This window comes from Arvicanthis niloticus, chromosome 18 (assembly GCF_011762505.2).
Source record: "Arvicanthis niloticus isolate mArvNil1 chromosome 18, mArvNil1.pat.X, whole genome shotgun sequence".
Taxonomy (NCBI): Eukaryota; Metazoa; Chordata; class Mammalia; order Rodentia; family Muridae; genus Arvicanthis; species Arvicanthis niloticus.
The window spans coordinates 45,407,260-45,434,694 of NC_047675.1; the positions used below are offsets into that span (position 1 = coordinate 45,407,260).

The following is a 27,435-nucleotide window of genomic DNA, read 5'->3' on the forward strand; positions in this document are numbered from 1 at the left end:
ATTGGTTAGGTCACAGCTTGCTTAGTTCTCAAGCTTAGAAACAGAATTTGAAAGATGAGGGCAGAGCTTCTGTCTGGCATGACCCCCAACTGTCCTAAACAGCGCTCTTTAAAACATCGAGTCAGCGAAGGAGAGAATGAGATGAGTGTTCTCTCAGGCCCCTGTCAGCACATTTATTCAAATTGAAAAATGAAGTCAGACTGTTCCTCATAGGATGTGAGTCTGGCAGGACCGGTTCGCCTCTGAGGACTGGCTCTGCCAACGAGGTCATCTGAGGGCTCATTCTTCATAAATGCAATGTCCTAACACAGCATCCCTGCAGTTTAGGTGAAAGCAAATTAAAGGGGTGTTTATAACAAAATAAAAAAGGAGATCTCACCAATAACTTCGGGATTAATGATTGGAGCTACATATCTTTTAAAAATCAGCTTAAGGGTACACATATGCAAAACCACTATTCATTTTGAGACAGGGCCTCAAGCGATCAACTGTCCTACTGATCCCAGTACTCAGAGGATCTTCTAGTGAGTCAGCTCCTCCCCTCTCCTGTCCCATGACCCCCACCCTCATTGAGAAAAGTTAGCAAAAATCTTACACAATACAATCTTACAGTTCTAGAGGTCAGAGGTCCAACATAGACCCACTGAGCCAAAATCATGGTATGAGCAGAGTCTTCTGGGGAAGGAGAAACAACTGTGTTTTGCCTTTTCCAGCTTCTGGAAGCTTCCTGCATCCTTTGGCACATGTCTTTCTTCATCTTCAAGCTAACAATGGCTACTTGAATCTTCCTCGTGATATTATCTCCGATTCTCTTCCAATCAGGATGGTTATGGTCATGTACTGTATGTATGTACTGACTGGGTGGATAATCCAAGATACATTCTTTTAAAATCTTTAATCCCAACACTTGGAAGACAGAGGCAGGTGGCTCGTTGAGTTCAAGGCCAGCCTGGTCTACTGAGCAAGTTCCAGAACAGCCAGGGCTACACAGTGAAATCCTATCTCCAAAACAACAAACAAACAAACAAACAAAATAAATAAATAAATAAATAAAAATAAAATAAAATAGAAACAAAACCCAGTTGATTAGAAGCTTTGATTCCCCTTGTTAAATACCATCATATATTCCCCTGCTGTGGGGTCTAAGGTCCGTAGACATCTTTGGAAGACCATCATTTTGTTTATCACACCAGTATCGTCCATCACCCTTATGAGACATTTATTTCTGCACAGCGAGGTCAACTCCAGGTCCTCCTGGCTTGCTCTGAATAAGCTGCAACGTGGAACAGTAATATATACTCCACACTCAATAAAACATGCAGGGACTGGAGGGTCAGCAAATATTTATATTGGCATCACCTTTCATAGCTGATATTATGTAAATTGATGGCACCTGTGCCTTGATCTTTGTTTTTTTTTTTTTCCCTCTCTCTATCTTCCCTTCACTTTAGTCCCGTTATTTAAAATAATAGTCGTGAGTATGTGAGGTAGCATGTCAGAGCAGTTATGTAGAGATCACAGTAAACCTCTGGCAATTGAGTCTCTGTATTTAACATGTGGGTCGCAGAATTGAACTCAGTTCTCTGAGCTTAGAGGCAAATGCCCGCTGAGCCATGTTGCCAGCCCTACTCCATTCACTTTAAATAACCGTCATCGTGTGGTATTTTAAAATCCAAATGAAAGTCCTTTCTGGGAAGGGAAGATGGGCTAGAGCTAATCTGGGGCTAGCTTGTACTTGGGTTTGGCTTCAGGAAGACCCAGTGGGGGATCTGAAGCTGAGCAAGGGACCCCGGTTTAGGTAAGGGGGCTAGGATGGGCTGTGGTCTGAGCGGAAAGTCTCTAAACCCTCAGCCGCCTGCTCCCAGGAGTCAAGGTTAGAGCGGAGGCTGAGGCCACGAGCCCTCAAAGGACCTGCCCTCGCGCTGCACAGTTGGCGGGTGGCGGGTAGGAAGACAGGCTTTCTCATTGGCTGGTTGCAGCATCTGTCACAGCGCCGCGGTTTGTCATTGGCCATCTCCAGGAAAAGGCGGAGTTCGTAGTTAGCTCTGTGCCACGCACGTGCTCCTATTAAAAAAAAAAAAAAAAAAAAAAAAGAGCTCAGGGCAAGATCGAGTGCAGCCATGGCGAGTGTGGACGAGGGAGGGCGTAGGAAACCTCGATTGGCAGCGTCCCTACAGATCAGCCCCGGGCCTTGGAGGCCCTCAGGAGGACAGGAGCCCACGGAGGCTGGGGATGGGGGTCCTGGGATCGCTGAGTCTGGAGTAGCTAGGGCGCAGGAGGCACACGGGGAAGCCTGTAAGGCCCTGGGGGGCTCAGTCCTGCGCCCGGGGCTCGCGGGCGACTTCCCCATGGCCCTCCAGGGACTCAGCCTGCTACCCAAGGACCCACCCCCAGGCCAAGCTGTGGCCATGCTCACCCAGTGCATGGCTAACCTGGGTGTCTCTCTCACCTTCCTGGAGGACCAGACTGCAGGTGGGGCCTGGGGCAGAGGGGTGTGTGTGTGTGTGTGTCCCCACTGTCTGTCTGGGGCTGTGTGTGTGTATTGTGTGTCCATCTATCTTTTGTTTGTTTGTTTTGAGACAGGGTTTCTCTGTGTACTCTGTAGACTCTGTAGACCAGGCTAGCCTCGAACTCAGAAATCCTTCTGCCTCTGCCTCCCAAGTGCTGGGATTAAAGGCGTGCGCCACCACCGCCCGGCTTCCATCTATCTTTGTGTGTCTGTCTGTATGTCTCTGTGTATCGGAGGATGAGGAAGCCACTAATTAATACTGTAAGGTTTCCCCAATGGCCTGTTGAACTGGCCATGATGAGCAGGAGAACCCCCCGTAAACTCCACCCACAAAGGAGCAGGGTGAGCAGTCAGGTGCCTACAAGGTTGTAGCTAAACAAGCATCTCTACCGGCTGCCCCTGTTGCTTACAATCACAGGTGCCTCTGCCAGAGGCTGTACCTTGCTCACTCTGCACTTGCCAGTTTGATAATGTGTTCATCTGAGCTCATGGTGGGTGCCACTGTGGGCTCCCTTACCAAAGGGCTGCACACACCTACAAGGAACTTACTTGTGTTCTTAGCCTTGGATCAGGTGACCCAGTTCTGGGTTTTTTTTTTTTTTTTTTTTTTTTTTTAACCTGCTCCTGGGCTATTACACCTGAGATGACAGCATTGAACAGAAAGATCTTTTAAAAGGAGGGTCCCTGGAGAAGAAAAATAAAGGACTGTTGTCTGATGGCGAGTAGAAAGCTGTCCCTTATGGGGTGGGAGAACTTTCTCTAGGTGCTACCCTACCTCCCCCGAAGCCTGTCTTTCCTATTACTCATGCTTGTCCCAGAAGCTCTGTGAAAGCCAGGTTGAATCAACAATGGGAAAGTGTGGAAAACCACAGGCCACTTGCTGTCTGTAGAGTCCTGACTTAGTGTGCAAGAGCCTCTTTGTTGATCTGGCCTTCACCTGTTGCTTAGGTATCAAGTGGAGAGAGGAGGCTAGGGTTGATAACCTCTACCAGAAATGGTCCAGCCTGAGCTGAAGGCCAGGAGACTCCTTCTTCTCAAGTTCTCTTCCTCAGGTCCTGGATCCTCCTTCTCTGTGTGTGCAGAACTGGATGGGTTGGTCTGTCCTGCGGGAACAGGGAGCAGCAAGCTGGAAGCCAAACAGCAGGCAGCGCTCTCTGCTCTTCAGTACATCCAGAAGCAGCTGGAAAGACAAGGTAGCCAGGGCATGGATGTGGTGTGTTGTAGTGTGTATGTACAAGTGTATGTTGTATATGTGTCTGTGGTGTGTGTATGTGTGTGTGTTAGGGTGGTGTGTATGTTTTATATGTGTCTGTTGAGAGCCGCTCTACCCCACGTTTGGGGGCCAAAATGTCTCTGACCTCTCTATCAACGTTTGAACCCGCACTGCCAAAACCCTTGGGGGCTAAATTGTTAGAGCCCGCACTGCCCCAGGCTGCTCCGGTCCGAGGGTCAGGGTTCAGCAAGAGAGAGAGTGAGGACAGACTCAAAGAATGAAGACCAGACAGAGTGTGATTCAATCCCATTTATTCTTCAGTCTCTCTTCTTCTCTCTTTCCAAATTTCTAATTCCTAGTACCAAGTCTCAGGTCCTAATTCCTACTTCCTCTGTAATAAATCTCAAATCCTAATCTCTGTTCCAAGTTGCTAGTCTTTTTCCCAGTTCCAAGTTACCTGCCTCAAGTCTCAAGTACTCTTCCAAGTACAAGTGTCTAATCCTAGTTGCCTGTCTCGAGTGCCTACTCATGTCTTCTGTCTGCCTCTCGCCTTTTATATGTCTCACTTCTAAGCCACACCTTTAAGTCACGCCCTCAAGTCTTGTCTCTAAATCACACCTTTAAGTCTCGCTCTAAATCACACCTTTAAGTCTCAGACACCCAAGGGAAAATCCTGGTATCTAAAACAAGATGTTATCACAATGTGCTCAGCTGTTGTAGGCTATTGTAAACAAGTCTCTTGTCAGGATATATGGCTCAAGATGGCTGCAAGGATGATAGCCGCCTTCTGTCGGCTCCCCACATGTGTCTGTTGTGTGTGCATGTGGTATGTTTGTGTGGTGTGTGTATGTGTGTGGTGTGTGTATGATGTTTGTGTGGTGTGTGGTGTAATGTGTATGTATAAGTATGTTGTATATGTGTCTGTTATATGTGGTATATTTGGTGTGTGTGTTATGGTGGTGTATATGTTGTGTGTTTGTGTGTTGTGTGTATGTGTGTGTTGTGTGTATGATGTTTGTGTGGTGTGTGGTGTAATGTGTATGTATAAGTATGTTGTATATGTGTCTGTTATATGTGGTATATTTGGTGTGTGTGTTATGGTGGTGTATATGTTGTGTATGTGTGTGTTGTATGTTTGTGGTATGTTTGTGTGGTGTGTGCATGTGTGTGTGTTATGGTGGTGTGTATATTGCATATGTGTGTGCAGTGTGTGTGTGTATGTGATGTTTGTGGTGTGTGTTGTAGTGTGTATGTATAAGTGTATGTTGTATATGTATCTGTTATATGTGGTTTATTTGGTGTGTGTGTGTGTTATGGTGGTGTGTATGTATAAGTATGTTGTATGTGTGTGTGTTTGTGTGCATGTATGTTGTATGTATGAGTGGTGTATGTGTGTGGTATATGTGCAGCCCCACAGCCCCCACCTGAGCACCAGCATGGAGTGTGCTGCTGCTATTCCGATGAACCACAGGATGGACCACACGGGAGACAGGGAACATAGGAGCAGCTGCTGCTGGACTCTAGAAGGTGGAGCCTTCACCTCCTCTTCTTAGCTTCCCAAAGGCTGGGCGGGCCCAGCAGCCATGCAGCTTATCTCCCCTGGTCTCTTGCAGAGCCCCTGGTGACTCCCCGCCAGCCTCTGCTCACTTCCCTCAGCATAGGTAGGTAGGCTCTCAGCTCAGCCCCCTGGTGTCTGCTCTCTCTCGGGGCAAGAGGGAGGGGTGGGGGAAGCATGGCTTGTGGGTCCTGCACTGTCCCCTGGTCATTGTACAGAGACTGTCCTGACGCATGAGCAGCGCTGTGCAGCTGTGGTCAGTGCCGGCATGGACCGACTCCTGAGTGAGAGTTCACCATACGGGGCCTGTAAGGGGACAGTGGCCGCAGTCATCCTGGAGAGGGGTGAGATTTGCCCGCCCCCACCCCAGCTCCCACAAACCAGCTCAGGCTCCTTGCCTGAGTTTTCTCTGTCCCTTCCTGCACAGAGGTCCAAGGCAGCATTGGTCACTCCAAAGAGACCTATGAGCTGGTGGCACTAGGCACAGGCAGCAGCTGCTGTGCCGGCTGGCTGGAGTTCTCAGGCCGACGGCTCCATGACTGCCACGGTCTGATCATTGCCCGCAGGGCCCTGCTGAGGTGAGGGGCAGGCAGGCGGGTTCTGCGGCAGGCTGCCTAGAACTGCTGCCCCAGCCACCTCTGTCTGTCATTCCCAGGTTCTTCTTTCGGCAGCTCCTGCTGGTCACACAGGGGGGTCCCAAGGGCAAGGAGCGGTCAGTGCTGACCCCCCAGCCTGAGCCGGGGCCCCCCTTCACACTCAAGCCTGGGGTCTTCCTGCACCTGTATGTGAGCAACACTCCCAAGGGGGCAGCCCATGACATCTAGTACGTGGCCTGGGTTGGGAGCCCCCTGCTTTTATTGTGGGAAGCCAGGGTGTAAAGCATACCCTGATTCTGGGCTTTTGCCCACTGCCCCTCACTCTCACAGCCTCCCACTGGCCTCAGAAGACAGCGTCCTGCACAGCCCAGCCTTCCGCCTGCAGGCCCATGTCTGTGGGCAGCTGAAGCCTGTATCCTACGTGGCACCGGCCCTCCGAGATACCCATGTGGGCTGCCTCTCTGCCAGTGACAAACTGGCCCGTTGGACTGTCCTTGGGCTGGGTGGTGGGCTGCTGGCTCACTTCCTGCCACCACTCTATGCCACCAGCCTTGTCCTAGGTGAGGGGGACAAAGTGCTAGGGCAGAGAATGGGCTCTGGATACTGTGGAGGATGTGCTGACTCGGGTGTCCTGTGCTTTCTGCCCACAGCTGACCCCTGCCACGACCCCCCAACTCTGAACAGGGCCATTCACTCCCGGCCTAGACTAGACAGTGTCTTGGGCTCCTGTCTTCCATGTCCGTATGTCCGTACCACCTTGCACCTGTTTGCTGGGCCCCTGGTAGCCTCCTCTGACCCTGTGCCTAATGCCTGCCATGGCCTGAGCCTCAACTGGAGCCTGGGCGATCCTGACGTCGAAGTTGTTGATGTGGCCACGGGACGTGTGAAAACCGAGTGAGGAGGGCCCCGTGGGACCATCCCTTAGCAGGGAGCTCTGGTGGGGAGCCCCATGCCCCTGCTCATAAGACAGAGCAGAGCAGTGGTGGGCGCCTCTGGTAGCACAGACACTGAGTAGGAGGAGACTGCGTGGTAGGGGGGACAGAGATCCGACTGTAGTTTTCCAGTGACCATTGTTACTGTTTCCCCAGCTCCAGTGTTGGGCCCCCCTCCCGTCTCTGTAAAGCGGCTTTTCTCGCAGCCTTCCGCCAGGTCGCCAGGGCTCTGGAGAAGCCCCAGCTCCTGTCTCTGCAGACCTATGAGGCTGCCAAGGTAGACTTTCTCTCCAGCCCTTTCCCCTACTTACAACACTCTTAAGTGAATACCTCACCCACCCTGTCCCCCCCACCCCCCAATCCTAGGCTGTCCCCTACAGGGAAGCTCGCAGGCAGCTCTCTCTCCTCCTGGACCAGCAGGGCCTAGGGGCCTGGCCCTCAAAGCCATTGGTGGGTAAATTCAGACACTGATCCAGACTTCGAGGGACAAGGAAGACCCTTAGTGGAGTTGAAGCTCACAGTGGGAGAACATACTGGGAGCAGAGCAGGGGGGGAGGGGTGGGGGGGAGGGGTGAAGAGCATACTGGGTGAGGGCAGGGGTAGAACTGGGGGCCTGGGAGTCTTGTAACACATAACCACTGAGGAGTGGAAGGACTTGTATGTGTAGTTTTAATAAAGAAATTATCTTTAGTGGTCTGTGTGGTGGGGTGTATTGAGGTGGTAGGTCACTGGGGGGAGCCTTTCATGCCACCACAAATGGTTACTCATCAAGCTGAGAAGCCCGTGTGCTGGGGTAGGTCGAAGTGGGGCGGAGGGCAGCCTGGGAGCATTTCATTGGCTGTGAGGCCTGAATCCTCTTCCTTTCCAGGACTTGGGCTTTGGGGACCTAGGAACTCATGGGTCCTGTCATCTGGTCAGGCTTGGCTTGTACTGGCTGTCGTGTTTTGTGGGTTAAGGGCCTCTGTTGAAGGATGATGCAGGGTGGTGGTAGACACCAGGAATCCTTGCTCTGCTGCCTACTGTGGGGAAGCCAGCATTTCCCAGTTGCAGGGTAGAATTGTCGTCCCCTCTTCCCTTCAGGGTGGCACACATTGCAAATATGCCTGTAGATGGTGCATCTGCAAACCTGGGCCTTACCACCCTGGGCAGGAGCACAAGAGCCTTGAAGTTTAGGTAACTGGTTTTGGTCCTGTACCCCCATTCTACAGTTAAAGCTCTCTGTATGCCTCCCTCCCACCCCCACCTCTCCTAGATCATAGCTAGAGTACTGTCATGGAAGGACCTGGTGATACCAGCTGGTGCTGATGTCCAGCGTTCTGTGGGAACATGGCCAGCTAAGGGATGCACACATGTGTCCTGGGCACCTGAAGCAGTTCTGGGGAGTGGCATTTGAGTTGGGTTGGGTGAGGAAGGCAAACCTTCCAGTGCTGGGCATGGCAGAATGGGGTAGTCGTGTTAGTAGGTATGACCTGGTACCCTCTTCTCGGGCGAGCCTGTGGTACCCACCAATCACACAATCACTGAGAAAACAAGTTACTCAAAATGACATTAACTCTGCTGCGACCTGGCAAGAAGTACTCTGTTCCGTCAGTGTGCCCCTGGGCCTGCCCATCCTCCCCTCCCCAGTCAGCATTTTCCTCACCACAGTCTCTGCCTAGCTCCCTTCACCAGTCTCGTTATCTCAGCATGATGGAGGCTGTTAATGTCTTCTTGGCCTGATCTCCCTGGTGAAGTTTTGTTGACAGTAGGAGCCATTGTAACCTATCCTGCCTCCCTCCTGAAAGGCTTCTTGAGTGTCTTCTTCAACTTCCAGCCCCACTTCCCTATAGCCCAAGCCTGTGGGAACTTTATGGACCTCAGCAGGTTCCGCACTGTGCTGTCCCTGGGTTCCATCTTTATTCCAGAGGCAGAGTGTGTACTTAGTATAAGCACGGACTCAGACCAAGGCTCTGCTATGCCTTTCCAGTCCTCAGTTTCCCCACATGGCAAGTGAATGTGAATCCCAGTCATCCAGGTTGTAAAGCTGATGAGTGGAAGTGTGTGTGTGTGTGTGTGTGTGTGTGGAAGTAGGTGAGTGTGTGTGGGTGTGTGTGAGTAGAAGTATATGTGTGTGTATGTCTCTGTGTATGTAAGTGTGTGTGTGTGTGTAAGTATGTGTGTGTGAGTGTGTGTGTGAGTGTAGAAGTGTGTGTGAGTGTGGAAGTGTGTGTGTGTGTGTGTAGGGGCTCTTCACAGAAATGTGTCTGGCTTAGAACAGAACCCTGCTCCAAACAGGACTCTGTGGGGCCAGGGGCACAGCTCCATACAAAGCTCTTGTAGCGATGGGGAGGCAGAAACAGAGAGATCCCTGCCTAGTCAGATCAGTAAGTGCCAGCTCAAGTACTAGACCGCAGATCACAATACAACTGGGCAGGGAAAGACTTCCCAGATGCCCCTGCCCTATCCGTTTCCCTAGAGATGTACTTGTCAGGCCCCACCCCCACCCCATCTCAAAGTACTGAATGGAGAGCCCCACATCACCAGCATGGATCAGTGTGTGTTCTCCTGCCCCCGAAAGGACACCTCAGCTGCACATTTAACAATTATGAAGAAAGTGCTAGAAGTACCCGTGCCAGGGCTGTGTGGAGATATAAGTTTTCATCCCTGAGCAGACAGTTTGTGTTTAGCATTTTAGGACAGGGTCTCACTCTATTATCCCAGCTGACTTCAAACTTGTGGTGATCCCCCTTCCCCTGCCTCCTGGTGCCGGGCTTGCAGCCATGAACCCTCCACAGCTACTTCCTATGGCTCTGGGAATCATAACCCAAGGCTTTCTGCATGCTGGGCAAACAGTCAACTGAGCGACGCCCCTAGACCCTGCTACTTTTAGAGCAGGGTTAGCTTTGCAGTCCATTGTGCAGAAATGAGACTCTGACTTTATGTTTGTGCTGAGAGGACCATCTGGACGTAGAGAATCTGGCGGTCAGTGAGAAGCCAAGAGGCCGGAGCCACGAGAGCTGGGCTTAATTCCTAAAATCCATCACCCAATGACTTTGGGATATCTACCTCAACTCCTTGTGCCTCAGTTTCCTCACAAAGGGGGAGGAGGTCGTGGTGGGGTTCCACGATGATTGGATGTAAAGGTGTGGGGCCCAGCATCTCCGATGGGCACTGTGGTCCTTGGCCATGGATTCTCTCATCTTCCCAGGGACCTCACTGTCCCCATGGCCAGGTGAGTGGCTGAGCCTATCTTCTGATCCTGGGTGAGCCTGAAGCCCCATGAACCAATTGGTGCCACAATAGCAGGCTTAAGGTGGGATGAATGTGTGAAATTTGGAGCTGGTGCAGCCATCTTGTGGCCAAGAGGAAAGCCTAAGGGTGAAAGTGATTTACCCAGAAACGGATAGACTCAGGAAAATGCAGCACAAACGAGCTTGCTTGGTACTGGTGGTGTTTGCAGAACTCCTGGAGGAAGCTGTTCCTGAAGTCTACCCGGACTTTGAGTTCTTAGAACTGACACTTCTCCTTTTGTTTATTCATTTAATGAAGTCTGAATGGGGCTTCTTCAAGTTGGAATCAGCTCACCCTAACTGAGATTTCTGACGTGGTCTCAGAAGTGATTAGTGCAGTTACCACCGCTGGCTGGGTCAGGAGAGCAGCAGAAGAGAGAAATACAGCTTTGTCCAGCGAGCCCTTGGCTTTTCTGTGTCTCCACAGTCCACAGTTGTTCCGAGGATACCTCCTGCCCCCCCCCCCCCCCCCCACACACACACATAAGGTCTCCAGTGCCATTCACCCAGTGACAAGCAGGCTGGATCACACCACCATATGGGCTCTGCTTGCCCTGTGGTCTCACTTCCCCCTGGTAGTTTTTCCTGGGGTTTGGGTAACTGTGAAGGAATCCTGGCTCTGCCTTTGTGCAAAGGCCGCAGTTGTTCCCACTCTTGCTCAGGGCTTCTTCCCAGATTTTCTTTTTGAACATGGAGGAGCAGGTGGGATTCTCCATTTTCCCCAGACTGGCCTCAGAGTCTCATAGAGTAGGCTGGAGTCAGATTCCCTATAGAGCCCCGTCTAGTCTTGAACTTACAACTGTCTTCCTGCTTCTACCTCTAGAGTACTGGAACACCAGGCGTTTGCCACCACGCTGGACTCCTACCTAACTTCTGACTTAAGTCTTTCAGATGGCTTGAGATGGTTGGCCTAGCTCCTACCATTCTCCCCTTAGACAACCCTTCCATGTCCCCAAGGTCAATGCCCAGTGACTGGGCAGGCCATGATATACTAGAAGACTCATTTATCTCTTTTTAATGTCCTTTAATGTTTAATTCAGAGGTATGCAGGGTCCTAAAAACTCAACCAGCAAGGGCATGTAGCACCTCAAGCCTCCCAGGGGTCTGCATCAGGCAGGTCACTGCAAACACAATGAAGGCAATAAGACGGGCTATTTTTAGTTCAGGGCTCACAATGTCCCAAGTTATGTCACATGATGCTCATGCCCCCTTGGCTGTGTCCTCCTTACAGCGAGTCCCAAAGTGGTGGCCCGAAGTTCTCTATGTGTCCTCAGATGCAGGCTGCTGCGGAGAAGGCTGGGGCCTTTTGTTTTATTTTTAACTGACATTGTATTCCGGGAGGTGCCTCATGGCTAGATGTCAGAGCTGTGTAAAGACAGGCGTTGGGCAGAGACCAGGCCACCCAGGGCTGGGAGCCTGGGCTGAGCCGGGTTGGACCAGCCCTGGGGGTGTGCCTCCTCCTCACACCTCCTCCTGTGCCCTTCCTGTCCACCCCTGCACAAGCAAAGGTGGCTCCTGAGCTGGCCAGAGTTGAGAATGTGGCATCTTGGGGACTCAATTTACTTATAAGAAGGGTATGCTCGGGCTGGTGAGGTGGCTCAGAAGTTAAAGAGCACTGACTGCTCTTCCGGAGGTCATGAGTTCAAATCCCAGCAACCACATGGTGGCTCACAATCATCCTTAATAAGATCTAAATTAAAAAAAAAAAATTGGGCCGGTGTAAGTGGGGACCGGAGCAAGAGGGAGAAGGGAAGGGAAGAAGGGTACACTCAAGACCCTTCAGTCTGGCCAGCCACATTCCACCTGGCCTGGTGCAGGCAGTAGACAAAAGCTAAGTTCCATCGTTGGACCAGGCCAGCTCTCCCTGGTCCCCTCCTTCCCCCTCTCTCAGTTTCTACTCTCCATAGTGTATCCTGGGATTGCTTCCCAAAGAAAGGGACCGCCCCCCCATTGTTAATATCTTTTCCTCCCTCCTCCCTTCTCTCCTCTTTCTTCTAAAGGGGAAAGATTCACCGGAGCTCATGGCATCTGAAATGTTTTCCGGATGAACTGTTACAAACCCACAGGTTGCCAGGGACCACCCAGAAAGCGTTTACTGTCACAAGTCTCCATTAGGAGTGGGAGATGTGGAGAGCATCCACAGTAGGGCACACAGTGCATCATGGGAAGGGTGGGAAGTGGTCCCTGAGTGATGGGAATCTGATGACAGGAAAAGACTGTCTATGGGCAGGTGAGTCTGGAATGAGACACCAGGTTTGGTGAGTAGTGAACAGTCCACAGATTGAATGCTGTGCCCCTCTCTGTGTGGCCTTCACAGGTCACCTCTGGGTTAGAACTTGCTGCACTGAGTTCACAGAAGCCCAGTTGTCCGTGTTGGATGGGACTGTGGTGGCCGCCTACAGGATTTCAGTGAGATATCGTGAGCAAGAGCAGATCCATTGAGTCGATCCCCATGTCTCCTGCCGTACACCATGCCCAGGACACGCCACGGTGTCTCTGCCACCTGGCTTAGGACAGTGTGGTAAACTGCTACTTTCTTTTCCTCCCTAGGGGCCAGGCCCCATTTCCCATGAGCCCAGGGTGGCAGCAGAATATCCTAGAAAGGGCTTGGCTGGGGTATCAAGATACTTGAACATAATGAGATGAACCAGCTGTGTGGCCAGAGGCAGGTGCCTTTCCCTCTCTGAGCCTTGGTCTCTTCATCTTCCAAGAGGAAACTGATTGATGTTAGAAGTCCTTACCCTGTTTGGACAGTCTTCCCTTGAGAAACAAATGAAATCACTGGAGTGTCTCTCCTCTGAAGTGTACATCTGTCAGACACACACTGATCATCTCTTGATGGGACCCCTGGCTGAGTCTGTTTCCTTGTACTGAAGAACTAACTCATTTTCCCACTCACTGCCGGACTCAACTCTGCCTGCCTAGAAAGACCTTCCACCAACACTGGTCCTCCCTTTGGGAGCAATGTCTATGACACAGCCGGAAAGCTGCTCCAAGTCCAGGGTCCCCTTTGGCTATAGCCACAACAGCTGGGGATCACTAGGCTCCTGTCAACCAATGGGGATGCAAGCACTATCTAGCAACATACTTACTGCTCTGCCTCAGCCAATCACATCAATGGGATGCAAGGCCAGACCCGGATACCTTAGACCCATCTCCCAGGATGTTACCCAAGAGAAAAACCTGAAAGTGTCTCATTAAGCTATCACTTCCAATTTTTTAAGTCTTGTTTAGTGAGAGTTTAACATAAAGAAAAAACTGTTCAGTATTTTGCCTGATAAAAGCTGTAAAAACATTAGCTTAGGGACTAGGAGGCTGAGGCAGGAGGATTACTTGTTCAGAGACAGCTCGGACTACACTGGGATATATACACACACCCAGTCAAAACTCAAGATGCTGACACTAGAGACGTTTGATGTCTTTGATGGGTTCAGCTAACGCTGACTTTTGACTTTTCTTTTTGCCCTCGTACATTTTGGTGACACAGAGGACTGTGGAGATAGATGCCTGGTGAGTACCAGAGTGACAGCTAAAAGACATCACATTAAGCAAGTGGTTCAGATGAGGTCAGAAGAGAGGGACAGATGCTAAGCTGACAAGGGGCCAGGTCCCCAGTGACTTCTCCAGTGGTTTCAGTATGAGCTCAACATCTCAGATCATGCTCTGTGGACAGCCCTGGCTTGGAAGGGAAGAGGCGTCTAGACATTTCTGTATTCTTCTAGACATTGTGTGACTGTGTGGTCATCATTGGCCATGGGACCTCTGCCTGTTTGGCTGGTCTTCCTCCAACAACAGCAGCCCCCAAGAGAATTCTGTGGAACTTCAGCCAGAGCCTCAAATCTGGCCCAAACCTGTGCTTTACAGGGAAGAGGTTGGACCCACCCACAGTCATAGACAGTAAACCCCTCAGATGGTACCCATGCCGGCTGTCCTTAAGTGCATAAAGAAAAAAAATTATGGTTTAGTGTTTTGCCAAATAGCAATTGCAGAAATGTTAACTTGGATACTAGGGCTGAAGCAGGAGGATTACATGTTCAAAGATAGCCTGGACTACACGGTGGGACCTTGTCTAAAAAACAAACAAACAAACAAACAAATAACTAGCCTAGAGCAAAAGGTTAATGTCTTAGTCAGGGTTTGTATCCCTGCACAAAACATCATGACCTAGAAGCAAGTTGGGGAGGAAAGGGTTTATTCAGCTTACACTTCCACATTGCTGTTCATCACCAAAGGAAGTCAGGACTGGAATTCAAGCAGGGCAGGAAGCAGGAGCTGATGCAGAGGCCATGGAGGGATGTTACTTACTGGCTTGCTTTTCCTGGCTTGCTCAGCTTGCTTTCTTATAGAACCTAGGACTACCAGTCCAGAGACGGCACCACCCTCACTGGGCTGGGCCCTCCGAGGGATCACTAATTGAGAAAATGCCTTACAGTTGGATCTCATGGAGGCATTTCCTCAAGGGAGGCTCCTTTTTCTGTGATAATTCCAGCTTGTGTCGACACACAAAACCAGCCAGAACAGTTACTATTCCTATTTTTAATATGTTCTCAGAATACATTCAGGTACCCCCAGGACTCTGCTATCTGATTCCTGGAGCAAAGCAGCATGCTGTGTGCCTCATCGGGGCCTCAGCATTCCTGTGACATAAAGGGCCTGCTTGAGACATATCAGCTTGAGAAAGACTAAAGGTGCTCCCTGCACCTTGAGGTCTAGAGGGACGGGAGCATGTGTATGCATCTGTTTGAGGAGTCAGAGTATGTGAGGATTCCCACATGGGCAAGATGCACTCTGGGTAAATGCTGGGGGTTCCTTGGGCAGAGCCCTTGTCCATGTGGCTACAGTCAGGGAAGTGGGAGCATGGCGTGCAGCAGGGCTCAGCTTAATACTACTGGAAAGACCAACAGCCAGGCACGTGTTAGCAGGGCTGCGGTACTGACTATACCCATACGTGAGCCACGTCAGATTCACAGGGTCCCATCCATCTTGCTGTCACCCCTTGTTCTTTCTCCAGTGGCCTCATAGCCAATATCAAATGACAGCAGGACTGTGTAACTCCTGAGAAGTGGCACAGAGATCTCTCCCAGCTGTGCTGAGCCAGACTGGTAGTGTTGTAGAGGAGTTGAACCCACAGGTCATTCCTGGATGGTTATCACTCCTACTTCTGTTTGGTCTCACGACCCCTTGGACTGTCAACCTTGCCCTCACCCCAGTACAGCCACCGTGCTCTGAGGTCCACCAGCTCCCGATCCTAGCCTGCCTAACTGCTCTGACTCTGACCCCCCACAAGTGTCTCTCCAGCACTAGCCCCCATTGTCTTGGGAAACTTGGGGGCACCAGCTGCTCAGAGGTCACTTTATTCCAGGTTCGTCTCTGTAAGTCATTGCCATCTATCTCCTCTGTGGATCCCAGGGCTGACTCTGTGGAGAGATGAGCACGTGTGTGGACACAGAGACAGCAGGGATGTCTGTCTTCCATCAGTGCAGGTCACGAGCAAGTGGGGAGCTAGAACCAGGAAGGCCTAAGGCAATCCTGCCGAGCTGTCAGACATGTTTAGCTGACTGAGGTTCTTCCTGAAGAAACATTATACAGTTCTTGTCAAGGCTGAGAACTGGATAACTAGGAATGTTCACCAAGAGTCCAGCTGGCCAACTGGGTACTTGCAGGTGGCCTTCCTGTCCAGGTAGGTGTATTGTAGGTGACAGCGGGCTTGCAGCCATGAGAACCTGACAGGATTTGCTGAAGTGGCCAGGGCTGCCTTCTTGGCTAAGAGCTTCTAGAACAGTAGGTGCTTCCATGGCATTTGGAAATATGGTTGGCGGTGGAAGGCAGTAAAAGAACATAAGATTCGGCAGGTGCCTGAGCTCTCTGATTCTCAGGAGTAGTGTGGCCCAGGACAGGGGGTCTGAGGGAGAAAATGGAAATCTGCAGACTCTGTATTAGGCTATTAGTGGAAGTCAGGTCTGTGAGCATCCAGAGCCCAGGGTAGAATAGCATAGACTTTGCAAGGAAGGGAAAAGAACACAGAAATGCTGTCCCAGTGTGGCAAGATGGGCAGTGCCCAGTGACTGGCAGGGAGCTGGGGAAGGACAAGGGATGGGCCCAGGATCACACCCATGATGTCATGGCCTGGCACCTTTCCTGCTTTGGAAGGAAGTCAGCATTCTGAGCTCACACCCCCAAGTGGTCCATCAGGAGCTGAGAGATGCAGGAGCCCGTCTCAGCCATGGGATGGGTTGAAGCTATGGCACATTCCTAAGGTGGTGGGAGTTACATGTAGTGGCCTGGGGTGGTCAGGCCCTCCAGGACCAGATCATCTACATCAGTCAGGAGCTCCCGTTCGCTGGCCGTATTGTTGTTCTGAAGACGCCGGAGGCGGGCCTGGACCTGCTCCTGCTCCCGCTTCAGTTCCAGGTAGGAGTGAGAGAAGGTGTGGAAGATGGATGTAGCTGGGAAAGCCATGATGAGAATCCCACTAAGGATGCTGCTCAGAGCCACCATCTGTCCCGGTACGCTGCGAGGGACCATGTCCCCATAGCCCACCGTGGTCATGGAGATGATGGCCCACCAATAGGACGCGGGGATGCTAGTGAATTCCAGGACCCTTCCGGACTCATTCTCAGCCACATAGACCAAAGGAGAGAAGAGGGTAACCGCCACACCCAGGAAGAGCAGCAGGAGGCCGAACTCTCGGGCGCAGCGGCGCACAGTGAGACCCAAGGTCTGCAGTCCCAGCGAGTGGCGAGCCAGGCGCATCACGTAGAGGATGCGTAATGCCCGCAGAACGCGCAGCACCAGCCCCACTTTCTCCAGGTAGGAGCTGCCACTCGGCCTCTCGCCTGCCTCCGGGGACTCGTCAGACACTGCGAGCGACACGTAGTATGGGGAGATGGCTAGAATATCGATGACATTCAGGGGCCCGCGGAAGAACTGACATTTGTTCGGAGCTTGGACAAAGCGCAGACAAAACTCCAGGGAGAACCAGGCCACACAGATGGTCTCCACCACGAAGATGTAGTAGCACTTTCTAGCGCATTCTCCCTGGGGGTGAGAGCCACAGAAGCCATGGGTTAGTCTGCTTTTCTCAAACCCTGGCACAAAGGTACAACGGCTTAGCGAAGGAAGAATTTATCTGGACTCACAGTTTAAGAGGGACAGCCAGCCACGGTGCAGAAGATACGGTGAAGTTAGCCGCACGGTGGCTGTATTGGGGTGTGAGGAGATGGGTCGCCTCTGAAAGCCTTCCTGGGTGTACTGTGTGTATATGTGTGAAGGCCAGAAAACAATCGGGGCTATCATTGTCCAGGCTCCTCCATCTTGTTTTGGGAGGTTGGGGGTGGGGGTGGGGGTGGTTCTTTTTTTGTTTTTTTGTTTGTTTTGTTTTGTTTTTCTTTTGACACAGGGTCTCTTACTGGTCTGGAGATTGCCAAGTGAGTGAGGCTGGCTGGCCAGCAAGCCCTAAGGATCTACCTGTGTCTTCCTCCTCAGTGCTAGGCACACCACCAGACCTTTTAATGTGGATTCCAGTATTCTGACTCAAATCTTTGTGCTTGCAAATACCTAACCAACTGAGCCATCTTCCCAGCCCCTTGGGCAGTGCTTCTCACCCTTCCTAATGCTGCAACCCTTCAGTACAGTTCCTCGTGGTGGTGGTGACCCCCAACCCCAAAAATTATTTCATTGTTACTTCATAACTGTAATGTTGCTACTTTTATAAATCATAATACAAATAGATAAATATCCTGATTTGCAGGATATCTGATAGGTAGCCCCTGTGAAAGGATCTTTGACCCCACCAAAGGGGTCAGAACCACTGCCCTAGAGGCATACTTTGGTCTTGCTATGTGCAGTGGGCTAAGCTGTCCATCGTTTTTAGGTTATTAGGTTGTAGCTAGGCAGATCAACCCAGTAGAAACCAGGATTTCCTGCCTCTGTTGCGGCTAAATATGACCAAGTGCTCGTCACCTATGGAAGGTGCTTTGCTGTGGCAAGGACATCAGCTAGGGCTGCAAGCTCCTTACGCTGACCCCTTTTCTGGCACTAGGACAGTAGACAACAGAGGACCGACACCCCAGTGGAATACAGAAACACTCAAGTCGAGAAGGCCTAGGTTCAGAGTGGGTGGGAGCTGCCACTTTCTTAGCCTCCTCACCCAGAGACTGGTACCCAAGAGAAAAAACAACTTCCATTTTGTTCCTGTCCTGGGCTTCCTTATTACATCAGTCAACCTTCATTTCACTGACGGAAGCATGGCTCAGGCAAGCATACAGCTCTGCTGTTGTTTAAGCCACACAGCCATGTCCTGGGCAGAGGGTGTGGCCGCAGTTGTTACACTCCGGGAAATGGGTCTCACCCTACTATTTATTGCCTTGTCCTGTCTTTGTCCACAGCCACCATTCCTTCCTTCAACAAAATGGACTAAGGTCCACTTGACCTAGTCCTGGAGGCAGGGAGCTGCTGGACATGGACAGAGGGTCCTGAGGCTACAGTCTAGCCTTTAAAAGGTGTGATCACAACCTTTTGCCCAGCCACTATCTCGTACCCAGAGGGTCACTAATGTGTCACCCACTCCTGCCCCCCCCCATATATTTCAGCATCTCCTGGCCCCTCAGAGAGGTCCTTAACCAAAGCCATCAACCTCTCCCAGCCTGGAGAAACAGAACCCCGACCCTCCCCCCACAACCACCAAATGCATAATCTGCATTTAAATGAGATTCTGCGGGATGAATTTCCTTAGCCTTAGCTGGCTGACCACCTGGGCAGCTGCAGGCCTCATGCTCAGGGCTGCCCCTAGAGACTAATTTAGTTGACATAGTACCTTGAGTAGTAGTAGAATTTCCCAGAAGTCCCATAGATGAATGTAATGTTGAGAACTCAGCTTTAAATATTTACATATATGGGTGTACACACACTCTCTCATGCACATACACACACTCTCATGCACATACACATACACGCACACACATGAACTCACACATGCACATACACATATGCATACACTCTCACACACACATGCACACATGTGGGCACATACACTCACACAAACACACACACATACACTCTCATGCACAGACATACATGCACGCACATGAAATCACACATGCACATACACATATACACACACTCTCCCCCCCACACACATGCACACACATGCACACGCTGGGAAATGAGCAAGAATATGACAGAGCTGGAGCTATGTGCCTATGAGCAGAGGAAAATGTAGCCAACTATGGGGGTTTGGGATTCAAGTGTTTTGAAGTATAAAAAGAAATTTCTTCTAGTGTCCAAGCCCAGAGGAGTCCTAAACTGAAATGTCTTTGTTTGTTCATCAGAAAAAAAGAAAGAAAGAAAGAAAGAAAGAAAGAAAGAGAGAAAGAAAATGTCCAGACCACCCCAAGCCCCAGGACTGGGAAGCTTTCTTCCTGGCTTCTTTCTGGTCCTTTCCAGGGTTGGAGCAGATGAAGCTGGCCACACCAACCCAAGCCCCATTGCCCTGCCCAGGACTGGAAAGCTTTCTCCCTGGCTTCTGTCTGGTCCTTTCCGGGGTTGGAGCAGATGAAGCCCTGAGTGTGTGGCTTAGGGTCACATCTCAATCAACAGTCTCAACTTAGGAACTTGCTGGTCCTCCCTGGACTTCCAGGCATCATCACTGTAAAGGGTTGCTGTATGGATGGAATCGTGTATACAGCAGCTCTGAGGATGCTGAGTCCGACAGATACGCATGTGACATGCTGTCACAGATGCTGGCCTACTTGGTCAGCAGGAGGCTACCATTCTACAGGAAGTAGACACATTTCCAACCCACTGAGAGGGCTTCCCCGGAGGTTTGCCATCAGAATCCTGGATGGCGTCAGAGCTTTGGGTCTGGGTTCTCCAGGCTTTCTATTAAAATGCTGTGAAACCTAGAACTGGTCCCTAGCTGTCTCTGGGCTCCAGTGTATGATGAAGAGGGTGGAGCACAACTAGAATCCCCTAGGGTGCCAGCTACAAAGACAGATTCCTGGGTCCATCATGAACCCAAAGCCTTGGAGCCAAGCTCAGACATGGGAACTTGGGGGTCTCTCCCCCTGACTTTAGAGCCCTCAGAAGTCCTAGAGTCTGGGCTGCCTTTTTTTTTTTTTTTTTTCCCTGAGATCTGGGAGCCTTGGGGAATACTGCCCAATGAGGGCCCAGCAGGCTCAGCATGCCATGCTTCTGCCTCTGGTGCCTGCATTTGGCTATTCAAGGCATGTACACCCTGTCCTCCCTCTCCTGGTCTGGGCTGCCGGCCTCCCTGCACTGCAGCAGGCTGGCTCTGCCTAGTCACTCTACCTGCATCCTGCTCTGCCCTGCATCCTAACCAGCCTGGTGCCTGCCTTCAAGAGCTCTGGCATCTCTGCATCCATGCAGGGAAACACGGGACAGAGAGATAGAGGGGCTCTGGTAGGGATGTGATGATGTCCAATCCATCCTCATTTGAAGGAAACGGGTTGGGGAGAGAAAGAAAAAATAAACACACCAAAGCACTTCTTTCTAAGGAAGACTCTGGCCATAGGGCCTGGGGCAGTTTGGTCCACGATGTTCTCATCACTCTGGATTTGGGAACAGGAAAATCTTGTTTGGGAATCCCCTACAGCTGAAGTGGGAGTTAGCGGTCTTGTTGTGTGCCTTGTCCCTTGTAAGTGTGAGAAAGCCCTGCCCCTTCCTTCAGTTGAGGTGAGCCAGGCCCAAGGAGGCTACCATAGAAATAGAAGACCACACAGGCACGTGGGGCCTAGCAAGCCGGAGGCCACAGACACTGGGAACTAGGTGAGGGCTACCTCCAGGACTCCCACCGCCAAACAGCTGCTCGGGCCACCCTGTGTTGACTGGGAAGGGCCCCAAAGGAACTTTTGGGTGAGAAAAATAGCCTAGATTGGCAGGGAGTAGGGTTGTAGGAGTGTCTTTTTTTTTTTTTTTTCAATAATTTCTATGTGTATACCTGAAAACTGAACAATTAAAAGAAGAAGGAGGGTTGGTGACGTGACTCAGTGAATTAAAGCTCTTGCCACCAAGCCAGGCTTGATAACCGGCTGGGACCCACACAGTGGAAGGGAAAAACAGCTCCTGAAAGCTGTCCTCTGACCTACACACACAAACACACACACACACACCCCACACACAAACACACACACAAACACACACACACCCCACACACAAACACACACAAACACACACACCACACACACACACACACAAACACACACACAAACACACACACACACACACTGGGTTGCAGGGAACTTAAACTTAGGAGACAGCTTGGCAGCTCCTCCAAGGGCTAAACTCACACTCAAGATTCGGCAAGGTCACACTTACATCCAAGAGGAATGAAAACACACAGCAAAACACAACCTATTCAGGAATGGACACAGCCCCCCAGACAAAAGGTGGAGAAGCCACAAAGGTCACCAGCCAACCTACAAATGGATAAGCAAACATGGAACAGCCAGATGCCAGCTTTGACAAAGCAAAGGAGTCTGGGTTACATCCCCAGGGTCCCTCAGGGTGTCATTAAATTACCATGCCCTATGGCTCTCCTCAGGACAGCCGGCTGGCTTAATAGAGCCACTCTCTGCCTGGCTGCTGTCCCCTGAGGACAAATGAGAATTACAAAGCATCTACTAGAAAGAACGCTGGCTTTTTTTGTAAATGTCAGGGGCACCTCTTGAAAGAACCAAGAACCTAAGGTTGCCTGTCCTCAGCCTCCCTGGCTTTCTGAATTATCATTCCCAACAGGAGCATAGACCCTCTGGAGGCTGGGACTCTTGGGATGGGGCAGCAGGTACAAAGGTGGTTCTGGAGAATAAACACAAGGATACCGTGACTGTTTCTGGACACAAATCCCTCTTATCCCATGAAACACAGCTGCCAGTTTCTTATGGACAGCTTTGGGCTGTCCAGGCCTGCAAACTGGTGAGCTGCCTCTGATTTGATTTTTGCAGTGCTGTTAAGCCCAGCCTGGGTTTGTGCTCTTAGCCTGGGTTTACGATCTTCCTAATCTTCAAAGCCGTGGACCCTCGAAAAGCCCTCTGCACAGGAAAGCTCCTGGCTCCCCCACACTCTCTTCTCTCCCTGAAGAAAACCACCTGTGTGGAGACCAGGTTTGATGGTTCAGCAATGGGGACCTGCTGCCCTTGACTGGGGAAAGGACACTGCTTACTCTGCCCTAATCCTCAGAAGCAAAAACTAAAAACTAAAAATAAAAATAAAATAAACCCACATGTAGATATTCCCGTGGGCAAACAAGCTTTTCCATTGCAGATTTTGTGCTAAAGACTAAAGGGGGTGGGGGCTCCTGATTGCAACTACAGTGTGTGTGTGTGTGTGTGTGTGTGTGTGTGTGTAACAGCTGTTTGAAAGACTAAGGGCTGAATGCTATTATATCGTTTTCTTTCAGAGGAAACATTGGTCCATCAGGTTAAAGGTATTTTGTTCAGCAACTATTGGTGGGGAACTTGCTGTGTTTGAAGCACATGCTGGCTCTCTTAACTGGAATGTTCTCTGTCCTACTGTACTGTGTGGGGCAACTCTGTAAGGAGGCAGCAAGCAGTGTGTGTGCGTGCTCGTGCTAGCACGCGCTCGTGTCTTACATCTACCTTTCTTGTTTGTTATAACCTAAGTGATGGAGGGTCAGGCGATAGGGAGCTGTGGGAGAGTGCAGAGTTGGTGAGAAGTTCTACCTTAGGCAACCGGCTAGTTCTAGAGTTCAAACTCTTCAGCCACCTTCCTAACAAATGGCTCCTGTTTCGGTGTTTGAGACTCTTCCAGTTAGCTTCAGCTGTCAACTTGACAAAGCCCAGAGACTCTAAGAGGGTCTTAACTGAGGAATTGCCTTGATCAGATGGCCGGATTGCCATGACCACCAGACGTTTTCTCTATTGCTAATTTATGTAGGAGGTTCCCAGTCCCACTCCACTGTGGGCGGCACCATCCCTAGCCAGCGAACCCCTGGCTGTGCAGTAAAGCTGGCTGAGCAGTAGCCAGCCAGTAAGGAGCCTATCTCTTTCTCTGTGGCTTCCAGTTCAGGTTTCTGGTTCCTACTTCAGTTCCTCCCCTGACTCCTCCCCCCTCCCCCGCCTTCCTCGGCCTGTGATCTGGAAGTGTGAGCCAAATAAACCCTTGCCACTCAAACTCGGGGGTTTTTGTTGTTGTTGTTTTTTTTTGTTTTATTTTTGTTTTTTGTTTTGTTTTTTTTTTCCGGGATGTTCCTCTCTTTCTTTCTTTCTTTCTTTCTTTCTTTCTTTCTTTCTTTCTTTTTTTTTTTTTTTTTTTTTTTTTTTTTTTTTTTTTTTTTTTTTTTTTGTTGTTGTTGTTGTTGTTGGTTTTTGGTTTTTTTTCTTCTGAGACAGGGTTTCTCTGTGTAGCCCTGGCTGTCCTGGAACTCACTCTGTAGAGCAGGCTAGCCTCGAACTCAGAAATCCGCCTGCCTCTGCCTCCCAAGTGCTGGGCCACCACTGCCTGGCCCAGGACGTTTCTCAAAGCAACAGAAAACAAATTAGGACACAGACCTTCCGGTTCCTGGGGGTCCATGGGAGTGGGAGTGCACAGGCAGAATGTTTTCTCTCTGGCAAGATCACTTTAGGGTTTCCAGGGCCCAGGCAGCCAACAAACCCACTAGGGAAAGAAAAGGCTTAAACCTAATGCCAGTCCTAGGTGGGGCTTGTTTCCTGGAGCGAGATCTCACATGCTAACCTCTTCAGCCTTCAGATCATGGTTTCCTAAGTATATCTGGGCTGCCTCCTGGTCCCTGATTGGCACCAACTCACCTTGTCCTCCTCAGCCCTGAAGTCAGGCATGGTGCTCACACACAGGCTGACAGCTGTGGTTGCCACGAAGAGAACGGAGAGGCAGGCAAAGACCTTCCCGGGCAGTCCTGACTGTGGGTCCTCCACCATCTCACGTAGCTGGTTCATGCTGCGGGCCCATCGCGAGGCGTGCACTTCCGAGTGGCAGGCCTGGCGCTGCTGCTGGCGCTGGGCAGCCTCCTCCCGGCGGAGCTCGGCTGCCTCCTCCAGCTTCTGAAGCAGCTTGCGCAGGCAGCAGCGCTCCAGGTTGGCTTCCTCGATGCCCCAGTAGCTCAGCTCCTCCCGGAAGGACAGGGCGCACATCTCTCGCAGAAGTACCAGCTTTCCAGCGGCCAGGAAGCTCACGATCACCCCGAAGGCGCTGGGGTTTCTGTCAAAGAAGAACTCCTGGCTTTTCTCATCGTAGTCATCACAGAGCTGGGTGATCTCCTCATAGCTCCGACACAGCCGGAGCCTGCTCAGGCGACTCAGCGGGAAGGCATCCAGGGTGCTCCAGGGTAGCAGGTACCTCTGGCCACCCACGTTCACCAGGATCTCCTTCAGGTTGGCCTCTGGAGAGGCGTCCAGGTTGCCCACCTTCCGGGCCCTGCGGTAGTAAAGGCCCTTGACTGACTGAGGCTCGGGACCAGGCCAGAGCTGACTCAAGGGGCTGCAGGAGCCAAAGTGATGGAGTCCGGGATGCAGGTCCTTGTCTCTGGAAGACATGGGCATTATTGCCTCAGACTGTCAGGCCAGCGAGCAGTGGGCTCACCTGTCTGCCTCCAGAGGAAGAAGAAGAGAAGGAAGGGAGGATGAGTTTCAGCGGATCTCAGTGTTTACGGCAGTATAAACACTGTCCCACAGTAGCTGCAATTGCTCCAGCCATCTCTGACCCTTCCATTTACGTCTTGTTCACTGGGTAGCTACTATATGCTTGGGCCATATCAGTGGACACATCCATACATACAGATGTGCTGCTCACCACACTAAGGAGGTTCTGTGTGTACATCTCCAGCTCTCTGACATGGACATTTTGTGGATGGAGATGTGGGTAACGGGTCCTGTGCTATGCTCTCGAACATTCTGTAGGCTTGGGCAAGAGGCTGCCCCTCTCTCCTCTCAAAGGAAGAGGCCTGTGTCAGTCCTGCAGGGGTGCCCTACATGGCCGTGTTCTTTGCAGAGAAGCACAAGAGGACTGTCTGAGTCTCTCTGGACCCTTTGCTTGGTCTGTGTGAGTGGAGAAGTTTGGGCTCCCCTACTGTTGAGCACAGGATGGGGAACACCACCATAATGGTCACTTCTAGAAGCTCTAAGGCACCCAGTTCCTTTAAGGGACCCAGGCCAACCATCCCACAAGGCCGACAGACACGGTTCACCTTTGCAGGTGAGGGAACTGACACCTAGCGCCCCCTACTGTCAAACGCTCAGGAGCTGGGGATCATGGCAGCTTTGCAAGGCACCTGACAGCCAGGAGCTCCCCAAGAAGGTTTCACGCTGGTCCTTTGTCACCCTCGCTTTGCAAGGCACCTGACAGCCAGGAGCTCCCCAAGAAGGTTTCACGCTGGTCCTTTGTCACCCTCGCTGTGTGACCTTGAAGTGGTCACTCCCCTCCCTGAGCTGTATACCCTTTTACTTGCAACGCAAAGAGGTTTCTAGCGCTCTCTGTATTGCAGACCCATTTAGGGGCTTCGCTTAGGACAAGCATATTTTTTATTTTAGCTTGCTCACATAATTTTAAAAGAAAATTTATGATATGTCTCCTCATCCGTATGGTGTGACCATTTCTTATGCTACCTGTTCTAGCCGGAGCCGTCTCCAGGCACGTATAACCTTACATTGAGAGAGGCCTTCCACTCCGGAGCCAACAGAAAGAAAAGTGCCTTTCGTTTCCAGAGCCAGCTGGATTCTGGCGGACGGTGAGGAGTGAGTGGGGGCCGCTGGGTTTCACACTCTGCAGAGCTCGCCACTAGCTATTCTGCATGCGTTACTTGGTTCACAGCACACGGCGGGAGGAGTGCAGCCTGCAGAGACAGGGAATCCAGGGAGTTCTTTCCAAGCTTTCTCAATTTCCAGTGCAAAAACCAAGACCCAGAGTGCTGAAGGGACTCATCCAAGGTCACTCGGCAAATTCAGATTCAGCCCAGGACACAGCTTCCTGGCTAGACGTTCTCTCCAAAACTGGAATCTTGTCCCCTCTCCTCCCACTGAACAGATCTGATTCTGAGATCTTTGTTTCCCCTAACAACTGGCCAGCAAAACTTCCCTAGAGCCCGGGGAAGTAACCCACTTCAAATATCCCTTCTCCCAAGCTGTTTCACTCAGTCACTGCTCTGGAACATCCCACCCCAGAACGAACAACTTCCTCCCAAGTTCAACTCACCGCTTGTATTAGGAAGTGTGTTCCCAGCCGGTTCTCTGCCGGACATGGGGAGCCCGTGTCTCAGTGACCAGGAAAGAGACAGGTTTGTGATAGAGAGGTAGGGGGAAATGAAAAGAAAACCCAAAAAATCAAAACCGAAACAAAACACAAATCAAAACCAGCTCCCAACATAGCAGCCCTTGCAGAGGGTCAGGATCCAATCCTTCTCCAGCCTCCTGTATGGAGCAGAAGTTTATTCAGTCTGAATCTGCAGAAGAACAGAGGTGCAAGGTAGCTCTCTAGAAGGGCTCTGAAGTCCTCCCTCCTCCTGGAAGCTGAAGGTCCGGATGCTGCAGGGAGCTGGGCCAGCTGTCCTGCCTCAGCATTGGACTTGGTGCTCCAAGTCCCACGGGGACAGTCAGCATGGTCCTGCCTGAGATGGGGGTGGGAGGGGTGTGGGGATGCTGCCGGGAAGGGCTTAGGATTAATCTCTCCATCAGCCAGGCAGCAGGCGGGGAGCAGCGGCTCTGCCAACCACCAGGAAGGCAAGGAGAGTATCTGTCCTCTCTCTGAGGAGGAGCTGAGCTCAGGAGGAGCTGGGGCAGCCGGGAACTTGGGAATTGCGACCTCATGGTCTACTAAGGTGGGGAGCCTCAGTAAAGGCTGCAGAGAGATTTGAAGGCTGGGACAGAATGACCCAGCCTCAGAGCCTAGGGTAGGTACCAGGGAGGTGGCATCAGGGGTTGAGAACAGAGAGGCTTGGGGCCAGGTGCCAGCCTCCAAGTGAATGTCCTCAGGCAGGTGGCTTTGTGCCTTCACACTTGGTTTTCTTATCTGTAAAATGTATGAGTGGCATCGGGCTTTCAGAATAGGAAATCCAAGCCGTGAGCTTCTCCTGGGAGCTTGGCCCTGGGTGTAGGTGGGGAGAGGAAGAGAGCCAGCTTTGTTGCTGTGTGTGCTTGGTGAGTCACTTCACCTCTCTGGGCCTCAGTTTTCTCCCTGGTCAAATGAGGACAGTAGGAACCATAAAGGCTGAAATTGCAAAAGCATGTTAATGTAGGGCTGCCTGTCCCTCATTTCCTTAAAAGGTTTTGCAGCCAAGTGACCTTCACAACAACTCCATCGTGTCTCTGAGATCCCCTGAGGCTCGTTCAAGGACACCATCCTAATTGGCAGCTAGACCTAGGTTCTGGATCGGCT

General features: G+C 51.2%; 2 protein-coding genes across 5 annotated transcripts; one reads left to right on the forward strand and one right to left on the reverse strand.

Annotated features, from left to right (window-relative positions):
* Positions 1-2,113: 2,113 nt before the first annotated feature.
* Adad2 (adenosine deaminase domain containing 2) lies at positions 2,114-7,325 on the forward strand. The gene is made up of 10 exons (XM_034523047.2): positions 2,114-2,472; positions 3,562-3,702; positions 5,336-5,383; positions 5,496-5,621; positions 5,705-5,855; positions 5,933-6,100; positions 6,204-6,433; positions 6,524-6,767; positions 6,962-7,082; positions 7,172-7,325. Exons 1-10 carry the CDS (start codon positions 2,121-2,123, stop codon positions 7,274-7,276), a joined length of 1,686 nt encoding a protein of 561 aa, XP_034378938.1. The 5' UTR covers positions 2,114-2,120; the 3' UTR covers positions 7,277-7,325.
* A 3,792-nt stretch (positions 7,326-11,117) lies between these two features.
* On the reverse strand, positions 11,118-27,062 carry Kcng4 (potassium voltage-gated channel modifier subfamily G member 4). 4 transcript variants are annotated; one of them, XM_034523126.2, is made up of 4 exons: positions 26,257-27,062; positions 25,671-25,897; positions 23,859-24,652; positions 11,118-17,112 (listed from the first exon to the last, which is right to left on the reverse strand). In XM_034523126.2, the coding sequence occupies exons 3-4, from the start codon at positions 24,606-24,608 to the stop codon at positions 16,342-16,344; spliced, it is 1,521 nt and encodes a 506-aa protein (XP_034379017.1). In that variant the 5' UTR covers positions 24,609-24,652; positions 25,671-25,897; positions 26,257-27,062; the 3' UTR covers positions 11,118-16,341. The 4 variants fall into 4 exon arrangements, with proteins under 4 accessions (XP_034379017.1, XP_034379020.1, XP_076772076.1 ...); XM_034523129.2 differs by having other exon boundaries at positions 23,859-24,656; XM_076915961.1 differs by having other exon boundaries at positions 25,712-25,897; positions 26,257-27,061.
* Between the last annotated feature and the right edge of the window lie 373 nt (positions 27,063-27,435).

Bases quoted from the DNA above. Each gene is read 5' to 3' on its own strand.
- Adad2 (XM_034523047.2), top strand. From the start codon at position 2,121: ATGGCGAGTGTGGACGAGGGAGGGCGTAGGAAACCTCGATTGGCAGCG. The intron at 5,856-5,932 runs GTGAGGGGCAGG...TGTCATTCCCAG, and splicing joins GCCCGCAGGGCCCTGCTGAG to GTTCTTCTTTCGGCAGCTCC. The intron at 6,101-6,203 runs GTACGTGGCCTG...TCACTCTCACAG, and splicing joins GGGGCAGCCCATGACATCTA to CCTCCCACTGGCCTCAGAAG.
- Kcng4 (XM_034523128.2), bottom strand. From the start codon at position 24,608: ATGCCCATGTCTTCCAGAGACAAGGACCTGCATCCCGGACTCCATCAC. The intron at 17,113-23,858 runs GTGAGTTGGTGC...TCTCACCCCCAG, and splicing joins TCAGGGCTGAGGAGGACAAG to GGAGAATGCGCTAGAAAGTG.